The sequence below is a fragment of the Theobroma umbraticum genome, unplaced genomic scaffold (genome assembly GCF_002168275.2).
Source record: "Theobroma umbraticum cultivar Fairchild unplaced genomic scaffold, ASM216827v3 scaffold_130.0, whole genome shotgun sequence".
NCBI lineage: Eukaryota > Viridiplantae > Streptophyta > Magnoliopsida > Malvales > Malvaceae > Theobroma > Theobroma umbraticum.
In genome coordinates, this window is record NW_018397264.1 from 1453152 (window position 1) to 1472497 (window position 19346).

Sequence of the window (19346 nt, forward strand, 5' to 3'; positions counted from 1 at the left end):
GCAAAGGAGCAATGAATTGGTAGTAAGACGTCCATAAGTCAGGTTGGGTCAAGTTCAATCCGAGTATTTTTAAAAAACTGTTTTTGTAATAGTAAATATATGTACTAGAATAATTTAATCGATATGAATTAAACTAAATTTAAGATTAAAAATTTAATTTCAATTCGATCTGAATCGAGTCAAGATCGTCAGTTTAAGCTAGTTACCTAACCCTTCGATATCTTAACTCTCAGTAGAACTCCTTAGTCATTTTTTTTCTAAACTTCTCATAAAGTTATAAATTATGTCCATATTCCTCACACCAAGTGTTGGATTGAGGAGTTGACGTCCGAGTCATTAATAAAATAAAAATTAAGAAAAAAATTAAAGAGAGGAAGAACTGGTGGGAACGTTTGCTATAGAGAATTGGAAAGAACAACTGGTCCCCCTCTCAACACTCATACAGAACAGGTAGATACAAAGCTATGAAGAGTTGTTGTAACAGAGTCTGTTGGATTCTCTTGCATTTGTTATTTGTGCAATTAAATTTTAGGTTAAATTATACAATTAGTTTTTTATATTTTAGCAAAGTGGTAGATTTATATTTTATAAAATTCAAAATATAAATCCAACTGAGTTATAGTGGAACAGTGACTATCTAGTAGACTGGAAGAAGCAGTAGGGGTGGAGGGTAATGTAACATATGCCCCTTCAAAATTTTTAAAAATTTTTACTATGCATATATATATTAATGATTCTTTCAAAATTTTTGAAATTATTTATTTATTATATATATTTTAATGATTTTTTTATTTATGAGATTATTTATTTACTATATATTTTTAATAGTTTTCTCAAAATAATTTTATTTATTTTAATATTAATATAAGAAAAAAAAATAAAATGATCTCATAAACTCTACTTAACTTTACTTTAATTTAAATTTTATTACATCTCTTTCTCCCTCTTTCTTTTTCTCTTTTCTCTTTTTATTTTTACATTAATCTTTTCTCTATAACTTATCATTAAAATATATTTCATTTCTCAAAAGAAATTTATGAGTTTTTGAGCTTCGATAAGAAATAGCAAAGATTACTCACCATCATTGTATGAAATTAAGAAAAAGTTAAATTTTATTTTATATTTTTTTTATTTATATTATTTAACTAGTTATATATTTAACTATTATGTAAAATATTATATATCGTATTTAACTATCTATATTTTATATATTATAATTTTATGTTTAGTACTTTAAATTTAAATTAAAAAAATAAGAATATTAGATACACCTTAACTAGGATATGGTCTTAGGTTTTTTTATGTTAGTGGTTCGATGTGCTTGTCCTTCTTTTTATTGTTGGGCATTTTTGTTCTTTTTGAGCAACTTTATAAGTTTTGGAATGGTTTAGGAGTCTTTGATCAATTAGAAATTCAACAAAAACACTTTTCAAAAAAAAAATCGAGTTTGATTAAAGTATGAATAAGTTTTAAATAATTTTCTTATAGTTGAGTCATCATGTCTTAATAGTTCAAATCATAAGAAAAAGTAAAATGAATCAAAAAGTCTTAAACTCAATCTTAAAGAATTTAATGCTTTTCAAATAAAATTCGATACTTATACAACTATTGAAAGTCTTTTATTTTATTTTTTTATTTACATGTTTATACAAAATTATTATATATTATGAATCTTTTGATTATTTTTTAAATTCAACGTAATAGTTTTAAAAAATTTTAATCTTTGTATTTTTTTCAGTTTTGATCCTCTCAATAAAAACTAGCAAAAACTAGCTAACTCTATGACTTGGGGCGCAGAGTATTTTCTCTATGGCAAGATTTGACATGGTGAAGAACATTAAAGGTCTAACTGAGTGGCATGGAAAGAACAAAAGGCAATTGCCAAAGAAGTAAGCTTTCTGTCTCAACATATGACAACTGCACTCTGTTTAAACTTATATGATTGCTTATCATTTGTCAAGTTCTATCTAATATCCCTTTTCTTTCTTTTTTCCCCATCATTTTCTGCCACCAAAGTTTTTGAAGCATTTTAAGTACAGAATGTGGTTTCCACATTGCTTTAATATGTTAATATGGATCTTATTATTGCAGTGCCTTTGACAAGTTGAAAGCAATGGAGAAAATCATTAGAAAAGGGAAAGCAGATTGAAGATGATTGTGCTGTTGTAGTAAAGAAGCTCCACTCAACTGAAGAGCAACCCTGGGGGCACAAAAACCCTTTCTAAGGGTCTTCATTGCCTGCCTTTGCGTCTTACTACTGAGTCTTATGCTTTGAATTATTCACAACCGAACTTTCTAAATCAAGAGAAATTAGAAAACCCCCGACTGTGCCATTATGCGCATTTCTCGTATAATGGAATAGCAGCAGCCGTTGTTGTAAACTCAATTATCTCCCTTGTTTAATGTAATTGTACTCTCCCATAAAGACTTAATTTGTATAGAAGTGGTGAACAGATGAAAAAGGAAACTATATCCTTAGAATTGGTAATGAGGTTTCTCACTGATGTGTATTAAGAAATTTTTTCATATTTTATAATCATTTTTGTACATTTTGTAATAATTGTACATTTTATCATCGTTTCATAATTTTTAACAACAAGCGTTTATAAAATTTTATAAATCCGTGTGGGTACTTCTCTAATTATGATATAAAAATTAAGTTCATTATTTTAATAAAATATGAAGACTAATTATGCAAAATGACCTCCATTTCACCTTTTCTATGGTAATATTAGCATAATTTCGCAATTAGGGCTTATAGCCAGTTAGAGCCCAAAGGAAGGAGAGTCCAATCTCCAATCGGACCCATATACGTCACTTTATAAAGCGTCGCTAACCCAATTGGCCCATTTAAGTTATGAATCGGAAAAATCGTAGCTGACAGCTATTCTATAAATACCCCGTTCCTCAACAGCTATCTTCCTGTCCTCTGTTGTGCAATTCCAGCACTCGAGATTTTTCTACATTTATTTTTGAAAAGCAAACTAAATTCAGTTCTCTTTTATGTGTTTTTTTTTTAATTTCCCAAATTTATTAACCTCATTTTTGTTCTATTTTCCAATTCTTTTACCTCTCAATACCATTTCCGAAGTGCTTAAAAAACTCCATGCATATAGGTTAGGTTAATTTCTCCTGGGTTCTCTTCTCTCCAATTTCCAGAGAAAAAGAAAGAAATATGGGTCACTCCAGCTTCCAAGGTCTTCATATTCTTTTCTTTTTGTCATTTTGACTTTAAATTTCCTTTCTTTTCATTAAAATGCCAACCTTTTGTTTTCTTTTGTTGACCAGATGAGGATGATGATGAAGACGAATACGAGGAGGAAGGTAGTGGGGGTAATCGGCTTCTGGGTTTTATGTTTGGGAATGTCGATAATTCTGGTGATCTTGATGCCGATTATCTTGATGAGGTAATCTTTTTTTTTTTGGCTTTTTTTATTCCTTTCTTGAGCTTAAACGGATAGTAATTTTATGCACGAACCTAAAAAAAAGCCTTACTATTTTGTTGTGGCTGTTTATGAAGTTGTTGAAAGCTTGTTCTTTGCTTATTTTATATGTTAAAGAATTGGTATAATCTCAAATTCTTGATGGGTTTTGGAACGTGTAATATTTTTCTTTTTAGTCTGAGCTGGGTTCGGGTGGTGGCATAGGATACAATTAAGCTGACGTGAGGAAGGAAAGTGGTTGATTCTGATTAATGGAGAAGATGTGCTTCCTTTGTTTCAGGCCTGATTTTGTAGGAGAGTTTTTTGCAAATCTACTTATGTGGTTTTATTGTGGTCGGTTAAGTAGGAGGGAATTAAGGTTTTAGGGATTGTGGTTCTGTTAGAATGTGAAATTAGCGTTGAAGGAGCAATAAGGATTTAGGGTTTGTGTTAATATGGGTTTTGCACCAAAAGAGTGGTGAAACAGAAGCATCTTGATGCTGCAGTGAATTTGTTAGAATTGATTTTAGGATAAGTACAGGGTGTCTAGAAAGTTCTTTTTGTATGGAAAAATTGCTATATGTACTTTAGATACAGAGAATAGCTTATCACTTAATTGCATGTTTTTCAAAAACTCTACAATGTTAATTGGTTTAGACATAAATTTTTGGGTCAATCATGAGACTCAAGCCATATAAACCCAATGCCATATAGAAAAAGATTCATTAATTAAATCAGGCTTAAAATAAGACCAAATGAACCTAAGAAAATTCCGTTTCCAGCAAATCTAAAATACTAATGACTCTGACACCTAATTAAACTAACAAATCAAAAAACTAATGACACCTAATTAAACTAGGGAATTATAGGGCTAAATATCTGATAATTATATGGGGTTAGTTTCCTTTGGACCAGAAGGACTTTCTTGCTGTTGAAGGACCCATGAATTCCGGCCCACATGGCTTTCAGAAATAGTAATGCTACGCCAGCCAAGCTAAGAATGCTCCGAAACCTATAAAGCCTTGTAGGAGATAACATACTAATTCAGCCCGAGCTATCAGCTTAAGCTATTGGGTCTGATGCTGCCTGAGCTATCAGCTTAAGCTGTTGGGTGTGATGCTTGGCTTGGCATCCCTATAAAGCTATCTCCATCTTGGCCTTCATTTTCATTAGTAGTCAATGCTATTTGTATGTAAACATATGTTTTTTACTTTCTTATTGTTGGTTTTTGTCTGTTAGGTATCCTTGTGTTCTTAATTGCTGCATTAAAGCTAACAATGACTTTCTTTGTCCTAGGATGCAAAGGAGCATCTTGCTGCGGTAGCGGACAAGCTGGGTCCATCTCTTACGGATATAGATGTATGTTTAATCTGATATGTGTTTTATCTCTGTTCGCCCCTCCCACCTCTAAAATGTATGATTTATAATAATGTGGCGATCCTATCTTGTGTTTTATTATTATTTTTAAGATTTGGGAGTTTTTTATACTAATAATGCTGTTCAATTGTCAGCTGTCAGAAAAATCACCACACACTCCTGCTGATGCTGCTGACCAAGGTGATGTTGTATGGCCGGAAAATCTATCTCATGCCGTGTTTGATGTTCTGTTAGAATCTTTGTTTCTTCAATTAATTGATTATGCTTTATTTATGTTGGCTCCATTGGAATAATCTTTAAGATGCAGTTAGTGGTAATTCTTTATAGGAACCTTTCTTCATTGAGACTGAAGGTAGAGTTTGGTTGATCAAAAAAGGCCACTTGTACTTAAGAGAACTCTTTTTATGCTCATGATTCTACTGGATCTCAAATAGTTGATACAGTAACTTATCAAAAATTTGTTGGAAAGCATTTTTTTAATCTTGAAATAATGGTTTCTGATTGGATTTCTCTTACTATCATGGATATTAAAAAAGATATTTAGAAGATAAAAACTTTCTTTTATTAGATTCTTGTGTTCGAAGGCATATGGTTCAGTAGCATACTAATTGTCTGGGTCATAGAGAGAAAGTTAATTTAGCTGCAAAGCCTGATGTTTTTTGGAAACTTAGTGCTTATGGAGCAAAATTTGATTGGTCTAAAATCCATAATTTTCTTTCCCCATGTCTGAACTGGTGGTAAAGTGGCTTGTAGTAGGCTGCTTTATACTCAACAGGCAACTACCCTCCTTAGCTTAAAACCCAAAAGAATGGGATAACCAAGCATGCAATATCTGCTATGAAGCTTGCATAACTTAATTCCTGAGATTGAAATGCAAAAAGTGTTTTTAGATCACCCAAGCTGAGCTACTATGATGGTTCTGTCTCCTACTGTAGATTTGTGGGCTGTCCTCATAATTGTTAGTGATTTTTTAAGTTTTTGCTTTCATCATGATATATGCCTCGGGTTATTGTTTGTGTTTCGTTCATATATTTTTTACACTATGGAATGGAGTTTATTTATTTTTAACCTTTCGACATAAAAGATATGGATGTTCTACATCATTGCTTGAAAAAATTTTGTTGCTAAAGTTTTGTCTGCCTTACAACCCTATCTGGTGTCCAACTCTTGTCTAATCTTCTGATTATGCTTTCAATGGGGGTTCACTGTGGCAGATTATGATGAGAAGGCTGAAAATGCCATTGACTATGAAGATTTTGATGAGGAGTATGATGGTCCGGAGATTGAAGCTGCTACTGAGGAGGACCATTTACTTCCCAAAAAGGAATATTTTACTGCTGATGTTTCTTCTGCTTTGGAGCCTAAATCCTCTGTATTTGATGATGAAAACTATGATGAGGATGAGGAAAGTGAAAAGGAACAAGAGGTGGTAGGTAAGCATAAACAGGTTCAAACTGCCTTATCAGCAGGCATGCTATTGAGCTGTAGTATTTTCTGGTTTGGTAATTATCAATTGTTTCCATTTTATGTTTTTTATTGTGGTAAGTGCTTTTCTTGGTACCCATGCCAAGGTATCCTAGGTCAGGTGCTTTTATCGCATCTTTCACCTTCGACTGCATTCTTTATGATAAAAAACTTATTCGTTTTCATTCTATTTTTTGTTTGACTGAATTTAGCACCTTTTTTTCAGGTGGGCAGGAAGAGCATACAGTAGCATTTGAAGTAGAAAAATCTCCTGAGGATGATGTACAGTGTGGCTCTTCAGATAGTGAAAAACAAGCAGATGGTTCTGAAGATTTTCAGGTGAGTATTCAATGTAATGTTTTGGTTTTTTCATATAACATCTTTTAAATTTTCAGGTCTGGATCTGTTTTTTAATAGTGTAAGAAATATTTGGACAACCATGATTAGCTTTTTTGGAGTGGCATATCAAAGAAAATTGGAGATTTCCTCTGATATGAAATTTTTTGTTATTGCAACCTTTAGGACTTTAATATTCTCTAATTTTCATTTTGATGGGTCTCAAAATATATTACATTGAAGTTTGTACCTTTATTCTGGAATAGGAGTTGAACTACAGTCTGGCAAGCTTGACCCTGAGTTTAAAACACTTCATGGAACTTGTTAGCTAAGTCATATGTGAACTGCAAAAATGAATCTGCAGATTATATTTTCCATAGGATGAGGAAACGGAAAATTAGCAGCATGTTGTCCTTGTATTATTTATGACTCTTTCTTTTCGGAGCATGATAATCTCTATTTAATGATTATATTTGTCTCCTGAGTGACCATGGCTGACAATTTGACATTTAATTAGGGGGTGTTATTGAGTTGAGTTGCTACAGTTAAAAGCTCAAGCTTCACTTGATTACAGGACTTAAGGGTTTTTTATAATCTTTATATATAGAGATATCGATTTAGGATATTTTAGTTTTTTCTATTAACTAGTGCATTGTTTATTGTATAAGCATTAGGGTATTAGGGCTATTTGGTATTTTGCGATTAAAATAGGGTCTATGGTTCAGCTATAAGTACCCACATTAGGTCAGTTTTGTTGTACTATATGGAATCATTAGCAGAGAACTTTCAGCATTATTGCTTTTGTTTTTGTGAGGCAATCAATCTTATTGGTTTTGTTGGACTAGGTTTTATAGTTGTTTTATAATCTGAATAATTAAAGAAAACAAGAAACTTAAAATAAAGAAAAGAAATCCCTGAGCTTCATGCCTAGCGTTCCTCAGGAGTCACACCTAAGGTTGATTGCATTACACAATAACAAAGCAATAATGCTGGAAATTCTCTGATATGAAACTATATCTTGAGAATAGCTCATTGATTTATATAAACTCTTAGCATCTCTTGTCTTTAAAGAATTAGAACTCCTATTCCCATTTATGATTTTAAGTAATTCTTACACTTAAATAGAAGATTAACAAAATCCAATAGGATAAGGAAAACCAACTAAGATCCTAGACTCCAAATTTGAAATTTCTAGCAAATCGGAAAATTAAGAAACTACCCTTGACACATAAAACAGAAAATAAATTAAGAACCAATGGTTTTAACCTAAAGAAGTATAAATCTAAGGCACACAAGCACTAAAAATGCCTACTCAATCTCCCAACTCAGCTTCTCACCACATGTGCAAAATTAGGGCTTGGACATTATATCCAGCCTTAGCACACATCCTAAACACCTTTGGAGGCTGCTGCTCCATCACTAGTCCTGGTTAAGCAACAAGAAATAAAAAGATTTTAACCTCTGACTCTCGACTTTGGCTCAATCCAATATTCTGCATTTGAAACAAAGATATTTAAGAGTGTGTATGTGGATTTTGACCTCCAGTCCTGCAATATCATGAAAAATGGCAACAAAAGTTCCCTTCACATAAGTAACTGCAGCGTCTTTTTGGTTCATATTTATTTCATTTATGGGAGTTAACAAGCCTCTCACAGGGCCTTGGTCATGTTCACCATTCGTCTAACGTGCTTTAGTAATAATGACAGGTTTGTAGATAAAATCAAATATTCCCCCTCCCCCCTCCTCAACTGCCTTTAGAGAGGTGGGAGATAGGATGACCATTGGACTGTATGGCAGCTGAATTCTCAAATGTTTGCATTTAATCAGATTAACACAAACTTACTGAACATATTTCATAATGAGGTTGCTGTTTAGAAATTGAGAATAGGAAATTGGTTTTTTATTTGTCTTTTCGTGATTGATTTGCTGGTTCTGTTTCCTTTAAGTGCTCAACTATGGCTAACAATAATATGAAATACAATTTGTTTTTTGTGAATCAGTTTCTTGATTTTGACTTGATAAAGGGAGATTTAATTGATACTACATGTTCCTTGTTTTTATGTTTATGATCCAACAGGAAATAGCTGGTGTTCTGGAGGAGCCATTAGATGGTAAAGGTTCCACTCCTCTGCCTGTTTTATGTGTTGAAGATGGTATGGTAATCTTACGGTTTTCAGAAATATTTGGTATTCATGAACCCTTGAAGAAAGCAGATAAAAGAGAGCATGGCTATTTCACTCATAGAGGTATGTTGCCTAATATAAATTTTTTCATCTTTCATTTGTGGGGTTAAATCTAATAGCAGGTGCATGGCACATCATGTTTGGAGTTCCCTAGATCCCTCTTCGTTCTCACTTGTTGTAATTTTTGGTTCTCCACTTCATTTGTCCAGAGAAATACAAATCTATGGATGCATCTGATCTTGTAGAAGAGGATGAAGAGGTATTTCTAAAGGGCACTGGTCAAGGTTTTTCATTCATTGGATGGGAAAATGCCATCCAACAAGATATGCCTGAATTTACTGATGAACCTCTTGTGCAAGGAGGCTTGTCAATGTCTGCACACAATGAAGAACACATTAAGGATTCTTATTCTAGTCCAGAACCAATGAAAGAGGACATAGTAGTAAATATTTCTACTGGATGGCAGTCACCTTCAAGTCCGAGGTTTTTTGCCCTTGACCAGCAGGACTGGGAAGAACAAATTCTTTGGGACAATTCTCCTGCAATAAGTGGCGATTCTTTGGAGAGTCCTGAAATCTCTGTCTCTGAGTTGGAAGCTTCAGTTGCTAGAGAGACCATTCCACAGACGGCGCAAAATGTACTGTCTGAGCATTCTACAAAACCCTATGAGAAGGACCATGACAGCAGCCTTTGTAGTTCCTCTGTTTTCTTGGAACCGTTTGGCTTAAGAAATTCTTCAGGATCTATGGACCTTTCCTTCTTGGACAGATTCCATCCCCAACTCTTAAGGTTGGAATCTCCGTTGGGAGTAGATTCTTCAAATGATGGTGATCATAAAAGAGAATATGTTACCATAGAGCCAGATAAAAGTGATGTTGTGAGGTGTTTTAACCAACTTACATTGCAAAATAAAGATATGATGGAAGGGTCATGGTTAGACAATATTATATGGGAACCACATAGTGTGATTGCAAAACCTAAGTTAATTCTTGATCTTCAAGATAAGCAGATGCTTTTTGAAATTTTTGATAACAAGGAAAGTAAACATCTTCAGCTCCATGCAGGGGCTATGATCATTACTCGACCTGTAAAGCCAAGCAGTCTTGGTTCTTCCGAGGTGTCAGGTCATAAATATCACCCTGGTTGGCAATTCAATATTGCTAATGACAAGTTCTATGTGAACCGTAAAGTTTCTCAGCAGTTACAATCAAATTCTAATAAACGCATGGCTCATGGTGTCAGAGTTCATCATTCAGCACCTGCACTTAAGCTTCAAACAATGAAGTTGAAGTTGAGCAAGTAAGTGTTCCTATTAATATCTTTTTATTGTTCATTTCGATTCCATGCTTGTGCCATTGGTAGTTCTTGATACATGTTTATTTTTGCTCATTTTTTCATATTTATGTACTGTTCTTTACTATGAGTTGGATTCACTTTGAAGAATTATACCAAATGTTACCTTTTTTTTTTCTTGGGCTTAAATTTGTCTGGCAATAATATCTGGTTTACTGGATGCAATAAAATGAATTTGAGTTGCTTTTATTGAAGTAGTTTCAACTACATACTGAAAAGTAAATATAAGGAAGAAACTGAAGTTTCTAATACCAGTAACTTACACATACACTATGCTTGGTAACTACGTGGGGAAGAGAGGGAGAAGGAATGGAGGGAGAGGAGAAGAGAGAGAAAGGTAATATAAGGTTCCCCTTGTTTGGTTTGCTTGAGAAGGGATGGGTAGTTTACTGACTTTGTTTGGTTAAGGATTGAAAAGGGAAGGAAATGGTAACTCGTTTTTTATATGTTTAAAGGAAGTATTAAGATATCAATAATTTTGTCTCTACAGCTCCAAATCTTCTCAACTTGGCAAGTTTTGGAAATTTTCTTTTTAAAGTGGTTTGGAGGGGTATATGCACCTGTCCAAAGCCTTCCTTTGCATTTAAAGGTTATCCAAACAAAGAGATTGGAGCAGTCTCCTTCCTTTCCCCTTAATCAAACAAAGTTCCAATGGATTATGTAGATGCAAACCTGTTTAGCATTTGAATTAGGTTTAGCAATGAGGAAGATCTTGGTAGTATCCCTGTCTAGCACGAATGCTATTGGGTAGGTTGTTGCTGTTATTTAGCAGAATAAACCTTATTGATCTGGCAGATATTTTAACATTTTATCTCTTAATGTAATTACTTTTATAGTCCTTTAGAATGGTTCTGTTCTATGTTGGTGTATTCCTGGTTAATCATTCTGTTGTATGTTGGGTTTTCCTGGCTCTTGGACAATGCCTTACTTGCTTTACTACAATGGTAGTATGCTATTAATTCCTGTCAGACTTCAGCCGTTGAGTTTAATCTACAACTTTGCAGTAAAGATGTAGCAAATTTTCACCGTCCAAGAGCTATATGGTATCCACATGATATTGAGGTGGGTGTCAGGCAACAAGGGAGGCTGCCAACACAAGGACCCATGAAAATTATATTGAAGAGCTTGGGAGGCAAAGGAAGCAAACTACATGTTGATGCTGAGGAAACTGTCTCTTCTGTTAAAGCAAAGGCTTCTAAGAAGCTAGGTACATGTCTCCTTTTAACATGTTCATCCACTGTACTCTAGCTATTAGTCAGAAAATGCTTGTTTCTTGAGTGCTTGCTTTATGATATTTTATAATGTCTAGATCTCTTAAGGATCTTAACAGTTTGTTTTGGGATCATTTTCATGTAGATTTCAAGCCATCAGAATCAGTAAAAATATTTTATCTTGGGAAGGAGCTTGAAGATGATAAGTCTCTTGCTGCTCAAAATGTTCAACCAAATTCTCTGCTTCATCTTATTCGCACAAGAATACATCTATTGCCAAGGGCACAAAAACTTCCAAGAGAAAATAAGTCTTTACGGCCTCCTGGGGCATTTAAGAAGAAATCTGATCTTTCTGTGAGAGATGGTCACATTTTTCTAATGGAGTAAGTGTCTTCAATGTAATTTTGTTTCTCTCCATTCTTTATTCCCTTTTATTTTGTTTTTAATTAATACATGTTAAAATCTTTTGAGTTAAGACATTTTCTAGTTGGCTACTGCATTCTCTGTCGAATCCTTAATCTTATCCTCCTAGTTGGCTTTCCCTCAATGTCATTCTGCCTCTGTTTTGTTTTTCCTCTCATTTTGATTTTTAATATAATAAATTTATAATATTTTATGAGTTAAGACATTTTTGAGCTGCTACATTTACTGTCTATTTGTTGATCTTATCCTCCTAGTTGGCTTTCTTTCGATGTCATCCATAGAATTGACATTATCTGGTTGCACAAGTCATAAATCTGGGATTGACTACTATCTGATTACATGTGAATCATTAATCTGGAACTTTGCTTTTTATGATGTTTAGTTTAGCTGCTGAATTTTTATGATGCTTTTTTTAGTAATTTTTTGTATTTTATAATGTTATATACTTCATTTACAATGCATTTAAAAAGCATATATTGAGAAGAACTTATAACTTTTTCTTAATATACTGCATTTACGTTATAACTTTTGCTTTTGGAGATAATTATTATTGACAATCCATAAGATGTACTGAACAAGCATATATTAAGCAGTTATGAAATTTGCCAACTAATTGATGATACATTTAGATTGTTTGCTTTCCCTTTATGATAGAAGTATGCCATATGGTAAAGATGGTGAAGAAAACGTTTTAAATCATATGTCCTGACCTTCATGTGTAAGGTAGGAAAGAAAATGATTCACAACAAATTGATACTAATAGTTCCTCTGATTTAAAACTTGTTACATGGTGAGAAAGAAAGTGCGTCATTGTCCATCAGGCTAGTTATCAAAGAAATCATTTAGCTGTCAACCAGCAAAGAAAAGTAAAAATGTTATAGCTGTTTAACTCTAGGGTTGTGTAGTAATGAATGGGGTACCTTTTGTGAAAATGGTGGGCATTTCTAAAATATGTGTGATATATCCTAAATTTCTGATATTTAATGTGATAAACTGTCTAATTCTTGATTTATGACAACATAGGACATATTTGTTTGTGAATGAAAACATATTTAATGAGCAACAAGTACAACGCCTGGATTTAATGCATTTAATTTGCATACTTTTTGACGAAGTCTATTGAGGGTATGGTTCTAAACAGAGCATAGTGGTAGCTTATGATCCATGTTGTTGATCCTAAGTAGTGAGAAAAGGGCTTATTCTTTCCTAGCACTGGGGAAGAATGTCATCATGGTTGAGCTGATGTGCTAGGCTAGGGTGTGTGCAAATGTTCTCCTTGCTCTGGTTTGGTCTGGTCATTTTTACTGCAAATATTTTTTCTGATTAAGCGTCTGAAGCTTCTGTTTGTCCATCTGATATACTATAAGCTGTTAATCTCTCTGGAAGGAAGTGCTACATGTAGCTTTCCACATTGAAGGACAGGAATAATTTTGATTAAAAACCCAAAAACACCATAAATGTCTCTGAAGTCTGAAATAAACATGGCTCTTTGGTTTGAATTTCTGGATTTGATGGTTGTCATTCCAAAGCCATCTTCATCAACTTATAAATGAGGTATTTACTTATTTTCAAGCGTTTTCATTGAGTCATATTGCTCTTGTTAAGCGTCCAAACTAAAATTAACTGGTAATAAATGGAGAAAGAGAGAATATTATAGATTTTATTTTCTTCCTTTTGATGGAGAGAAATTGAAACAGAACAATGTTCCTTGTTGAGTTACTTTCCATCTAATGGAAAGTAGTTCTAAATCCCTTACTTTCTGACATTCTGAGTAGATGATAATTTCTTTTATTCTGTAAGTCAAAAGAGAACCATAGAACTAGCCAGTGTGAGACAGCATTTTTCAGTAAAATTTGTGGGCATTAGCTGTTATTATCTTCTCTTCTGTTGCATTTTCATATAAATTAAACTTTTTCAATCTTTCTTAATGCTTTCTTTTTTGAGTACATGAAAAATTTTCATTATCATGAATAAAGGGTTTTCATGTAAATGGGAATATTATAAATGTAAATTTCAAGAGAACTTCATCCTTTTTTCATGGTGCAGGTATTGTGAGGAGAGGCCTTTACTTTTGAGCAATCCAGGGATGGGTGCAAACCTGTGCACTTACTATCGAAAAGCATCTTCAGGTGATCAAACTGGTGGATTGTTACGCAATGGAAATCAAACGTTGGGAAATGTTCTGCTTTTAGAGCCAGCTGATAAATCACCTTTCCTTGGAGATATTAAAGCCGGCTGTAGTCAGTCATCTCTTGAAACAAACATGTACAAGGCTCCCATAGTTTCTCACAAGGTGCCATCAACAGACTTCCTATTGGTTAGATCAGCGAAGGGAAAGCTTTCCATACGACGTATTGATAAGATTGCTGTTGTCGGACAACAGGTTTGTTACAGCTATAGGTCGTTCTGCATGTAGCCTTGCAAGATATAATATCAAACTTGTGCAATGAATTTCTATCTATCATAATAATTTGCAATCTGTTTGTTTGGTGCAATTTTCTGCTGATAACATTCTGGTGAGTAATGTTGATGCTGCATGTTGCTTGTTTTGTCAATGTACTTGATCATTGTGTTGGCCGCCTGCCTAGACCTGTATTAGCATGGTCCTTGTTAAAATTTGTTAGCCATGATGGAAATGGCTTTTGTAAAGAAACTTTAGTGTGCATGTCGAGTTCAATCTATACAATTTGTTCTACCCTAAACCCTTGCTGGAATAAGGGAGTTTAATCTATTCAATGTATAAATGTGGTTTAAGGGAGGTGAATCTTTTTTGAAGAAAAAAAATACCTTTTTTTTGTTATGGTCACTTTTACGGTATTATATTTTTAACTTTTGAATAGGTCTTCTCTCTAAGTTGAACTTTGAGTTAAAATGAACTCCATGGATGAATATTTAACAGTAACCTCCTTTATTTTGGCTGAAGAATTGCAAGAAAAATCTATTATATGTAAGTTGAGAGTGGATAAAGGGCACAGAGATTAGATTAAGGGTTTTCTCTGTGGTGTGGACTTGTGGCACTTGTGTGTGTGAATGTATGCGTGTCTTGATATATGCACACATAAATTGTATGTTTTATGAAATTTAGGTTTTTGGTGCTGTACAATTCATTGGTTGAACTTTAGCATGATTTCACTTTTAAAATTAAGGGGAAAATTTGCCATGCTAGAAGGTTGAGCTTGGGAGGTATTAGGTACAACAGACGATGGTACAACTTCTATTAAGTGATGTTAAGTACATAAGTTTGAAGTTTATTGCATCCCTAGATTTAGGTTGGGTTTCTCTGCCTATTTATAATTGGTATTGCAATGCTTAGCAAAGGCTAGGTTGTTTGTTGCTTGTTTGTTCCCCTTCTCTTGAAATTCACAAGATAAATCCATATCTCAGTCATTAGTATGTGTACATATATTCTTTTGACAGTGTATGGTTGTTCTGTGTGAGTACTTTTAAAGAATTAGCGTAGTGAATCCTCCTACATTTTCCATTTCCTATTGATCCATTTTTCCTTTGCAGGAGCCTCTCATGGAGGTAATTTCTCCTGGATTGAAGAATCTTCAGACATATCTCATGAATAGGATGTTGGTTTATGTGTATCGGGAGTTTTCTGCGGCTGCCAAGCGTGGTTTGACTCCATTCATTGGTACAGATGAGTTGGTTACTCATTTTCCTAACCTTTCAGATGCAATTGTCAGGAAAAAGCTGAAGGAATGTGCTTATTTGCGGGTAATTTTTGTGTGTTCTATTCTCTTAAATTCTGTTCAACTATTAACAAAAAGTTGCTTTAGTGCTGCTTGACGTTCATATTGATCTTCAAATTTTTCAGAATTTTGCTTTTCTGAATCGTTCTTCATATATATTCTATTGGCTTATATGCTACACTTGCCTATTTTGCAACCCAGAGGGATAAAAGTGGACGGCAGATTTGGTCCATGAAGCCTGATTTCCATATTCCACCCGAAGGTGTTCTGAGAAAGTTGGTCTTTCCGGAGCATGTGAGTTTCACATATCATACGCATTTGTTTCCTTTTCTTAGCCTTATTTATATGAGCACTCTATGATAAGTTGGAAGACGAATGAAGATGTAGGCAGATTGATTTTTGCATTTACAATAATGAAAGGTCATTCAAAGATGTATTTGTGGTTACTGTTTAATATCATTTTCATTGTTAATTTAACAATTTTGAGATTTTGGACCCGAGAAATTGCCTTAGTCGTTTGTGCATGATCCCCTTGCTCAAAAGCAGGGCTCAAATCCCCCTTCTCGAATAATAAAAAAAAAAAATTGAGATTTTGCAAGAAAAACTGACAGCCACAATTTTGCAGAAAATGGTTAGGGATCCTCCTAAATAGTCTTCTGGCTTGCAACCTCAAGTTTGATGTTTGTTAGTCTTTTGTTATTCATTTTTTAGATTTATTCATAGAAGAAAAGTAGTGCTGGTGACATTATTTTGGTTTGTATTAATCATGCTAGAGTCGCTGAGTTAAATTATATGCTACATGGAATAGTGTTTACCTAGAATGTATACCTACGTTCTCTTTTTTAATTTTTTAGTTGCTTTTCCTTACCATTAGTTGTTGAAGTTTTTGGAAGTTGCTTGATCAAGGTCATTATTATTAGGTGTTTTAGATTCAGAAGAGCATGGACTGTATTTTGCCATGTAAGCCAAGCTTGTCAGTATCGTTCTGGTTGATGTTTTGGTTTTTCTTTTGGAATGGTACACTGGCGTTGTTGTATTTCAAAGTACCATTTTCAATTTATTGGTATTATATATAAGATCATTAGGAATTTTACTACTAGAAAAATTGTATTAATATAAAGAGTTAAATTTTAACATTTTAACACTTTTTCAAACATCGGAACTGTTATTACGTATAGAACTTGAGTAAAAAAATGATCTTTCTATAGGTGTATGCATACTTTTTCATCATTTCTTTATTCATCAATATTTCTTTCCTACGTTATTTAAGTTCTTGCAATTATTAGAAATGAATACATGAATTTATTGATATTATATTTTTGTACATATTGTTGAAAGAATCCTAATTATTTTCCTTTCAGTTTGATTTCCATAATGGGCATTGCATATATCAAAATAAAGCTTAAAATAGCCTTTGCAGCCCATCATTAATCGTAACAACCTCAAGTATAAAAAGTCACTTAAAAAGAATTCACATTCAATCCTTCTTTATGATGCTTTAGTCTTATTCAATACTTTTTATCTCTCCCTTTTTCCCTTTCTATATGATCTTTATAGATGCTCTCTGTATCTTGTAATTTCCCTTATTCTTCTTTGCTTCTTCCTTATTTCTCTTCTATTTTAAAGAAACTTATGCGAATAAATTTGAAAAGGAAGCCCATAAATGGTAGGGAATTGAAAAGGAATATCAGAACTATAAAACACAAGTGTAATCTCTTTTACCATTCTTTTCCTGCATTATTCAGTTGCTAATGGATTATGTCTAAGCTTCCTATGCTTGTGGAGAGTAGTGATCAATGTGTGTTTGTTGTTCAACTGCGGGCTGGATGGTCAGAAACTTGGAAGTGGTATGATTGGGACTTGTGGAGTCCCTATCTCCTATTTGATGGTGTGATGGATAATACCAAATGGCATCCCTTTTGGTGGTATTTGCATAGCTGTGGGTTTCACTTTTTTATTTTGGGATACTTCTTACTCAGTATATTAAAATCTGTATGCATCGGTGGGTGGGTCTTAGAGTGTACATGCACACATGTTGCAAGAAGCATGATGAGAATTGGAGTTCCTGTGTAATGTCTACTGGAGTTATCAATCTGTCTTATTATGTGTTAAAACTTTAATCAGTGAGATGATAATAGCTATGATGTTAATTCTTTACCTTATACGCTTTTCTGGAAGATGATTGTAAAGTAAAATATACATTCTCTCCGCACGAATTGTCATTTCTATGTCCCTTGTATTTCTATGCATTTCCATTTGTTGAAGACAATAGGCTTTTATTTCCTTTTAATCCGGAAAAAGCAAAAAGAAAAAACAAGATGTTTTGTTATTGATTGTGGTCCTATCTTGATTTTTGGAATATGCATTGTGTAATGGTAACAAAGGAGGCTTTGGAGTGGGAAACCACTTGTGCTTTAATGTATTTCATCTGTCTTGATTGTTTCATTTCTCATTATTGTTCAGGTGTGTGCCTATGAAAGCATGCAAGCTGGTCTGTACCGGCTCAAACATTTAGGAATCACACGACTAACACATCCTACCACTATTTCATCTGCAATGAGTCAACTCCCTGACGAAGCTATTGCTCTGGCTGCTGCATCACACATTGAAAGGGAGCTTCAGATAACTCCATGGAATCTCAGTAGCAATTTTGTTGCATGTACAAGCCAGGTAAAAATATCATTTCTTCTGCTAGTGATAATAGCAAAGAAATTGCATTATGAAGCTGTCCTTTTGAATCATATTTTTAAAAGTTTCGGACTTTTTGAGTAGTAGTTGCCACTCTTATATTTAATTTTTCTATTTTTTGTTATATCATTTACCTTTTTATTCTTTCCTTCCTTTTTCCAGGACAGAGAAAGTATTGAGCGCCTGGAAATAACTGGTGTCGGTGATCCTTCTGGTCGAGGCTTAGGATTTAGCTACGTTCGTACTGCTCCTAAGGCTCCAATGTCAAATGCTGTGATGAAGAAGAAAGCAGCTGCTGGTCGTGGAGGTTCTAGTGTAACTGGGACAGATGCTGACCTTCGTAGATTAAGCATGGAGGCAGCACGAGAGGTGCGTTTCTCTTGTAAAAATTTTCCTATTGAAGTCTGATAAGAAAATTTGTCAAAAATTATGTTTTCTTTGGCTGTCATAGTTTTTAGATAGTGGTGGATCTGCTATAATGTTGCATTGCTAAATGCTGTTTTGTTTACAAAAGGTTTAAATCTAGTTGTCTCTAAGCTGCTTCATCCGTCAAATTAAGACTGCCTAACTTTTCGTTTCCAGAACACTTAAAGGTACGACTCGGTAAGGTTTATTTTAGCTTAAATAAAGTCTAGAATCAAGATCAGATAAAGATCACAATTTCTGATTTTGTTGTTATTATCTTTTGTTCTCTTCTTGTCTGTATTATGTATGCTGACCTCATTTTTTAGTATATAATATAACGTAGTCATTCCTTGAAAGAGTGCTCAAGCTGAATGAAGAATTCTTTTAGTAGACTAGTGTATAAAAGCTGAAGTATATACTCCACTCTGATATGTTCTCATGCTGCTAAGGTTTATTCAGTTGCTGACAGTGCATCTACTAGTTCATTCTTATTTGTTTATGCTGCTTCTAGCAGTTTAGAGCCAAAGCTTTCCTTCACTTTTTAAGTTGGGTTAGAAAACTGGCTACTGAGAGTAGGGTTTAGCACACTTTTTTTTTATACCCTCATGTTTAATAGCAGGTCAGTAATATTGGAATAAAAGCATTTAAGTATGAAACGTTTTAAAATGTTTGAGTACAGAAAAAAGGAAATTTCCAAATTATACTGCAAAAATATTTAAACTGAGGATGTGAAAGTCCAACATAAATTATCTAGTTTGCTGAGGCAAGAGCTTTTGCTTTATGAAATGC

The 19346-nt window shown here is 33.8% G+C and overlaps 2 protein-coding genes across 2 annotated transcripts in view; both read left to right on the forward strand.

The window, feature by feature from the left end:
• Positions 1-2108, forward strand: part of LOC110421356 (endochitinase PR4-like) — a 2998-nt gene extending 890 nt beyond the window's left edge. The window contains exon 3 of the mRNA XM_021434945.1: positions 2092-2108. Coding sequence (XP_021290620.1) covers positions 2092-2108 — 17 coding nt within the window. The remainder of the gene's footprint in view (positions 1-2091) is intronic.
• Positions 2109-2940: 832 nt separating this feature from the next.
• HAF01 (HAC13 protein (HAC13)) overlaps positions 2941-19346 on the forward strand; it is a 22083-nt gene continuing 5677 nt past the window's right edge. Inside the window, exons 1-15 of the mRNA XM_021434946.2 lie at positions 2941-3197; positions 3289-3407; positions 4719-4781; positions 4934-4979; positions 6014-6232; positions 6490-6602; positions 8677-8845; positions 8992-10081; positions 11140-11342; positions 11492-11729; positions 13816-14152; positions 15280-15489; positions 15666-15758; positions 17928-18134; positions 18315-18554. Coding sequence (XP_021290621.1) covers positions 3176-3197; positions 3289-3407; positions 4719-4781; positions 4934-4979; positions 6014-6232; positions 6490-6602; positions 8677-8845; positions 8992-10081; positions 11140-11342; positions 11492-11729; positions 13816-14152; positions 15280-15489; positions 15666-15758; positions 17928-18134; positions 18315-18554 — 3369 coding nt within the window. The 5' untranslated portion in view covers positions 2941-3175. The remainder of the gene's footprint in view (positions 3198-3288; positions 3408-4718; positions 4782-4933; positions 4980-6013; positions 6233-6489; positions 6603-8676; positions 8846-8991; positions 10082-11139; positions 11343-11491; positions 11730-13815; positions 14153-15279; positions 15490-15665; positions 15759-17927; positions 18135-18314; positions 18555-19346) is intronic.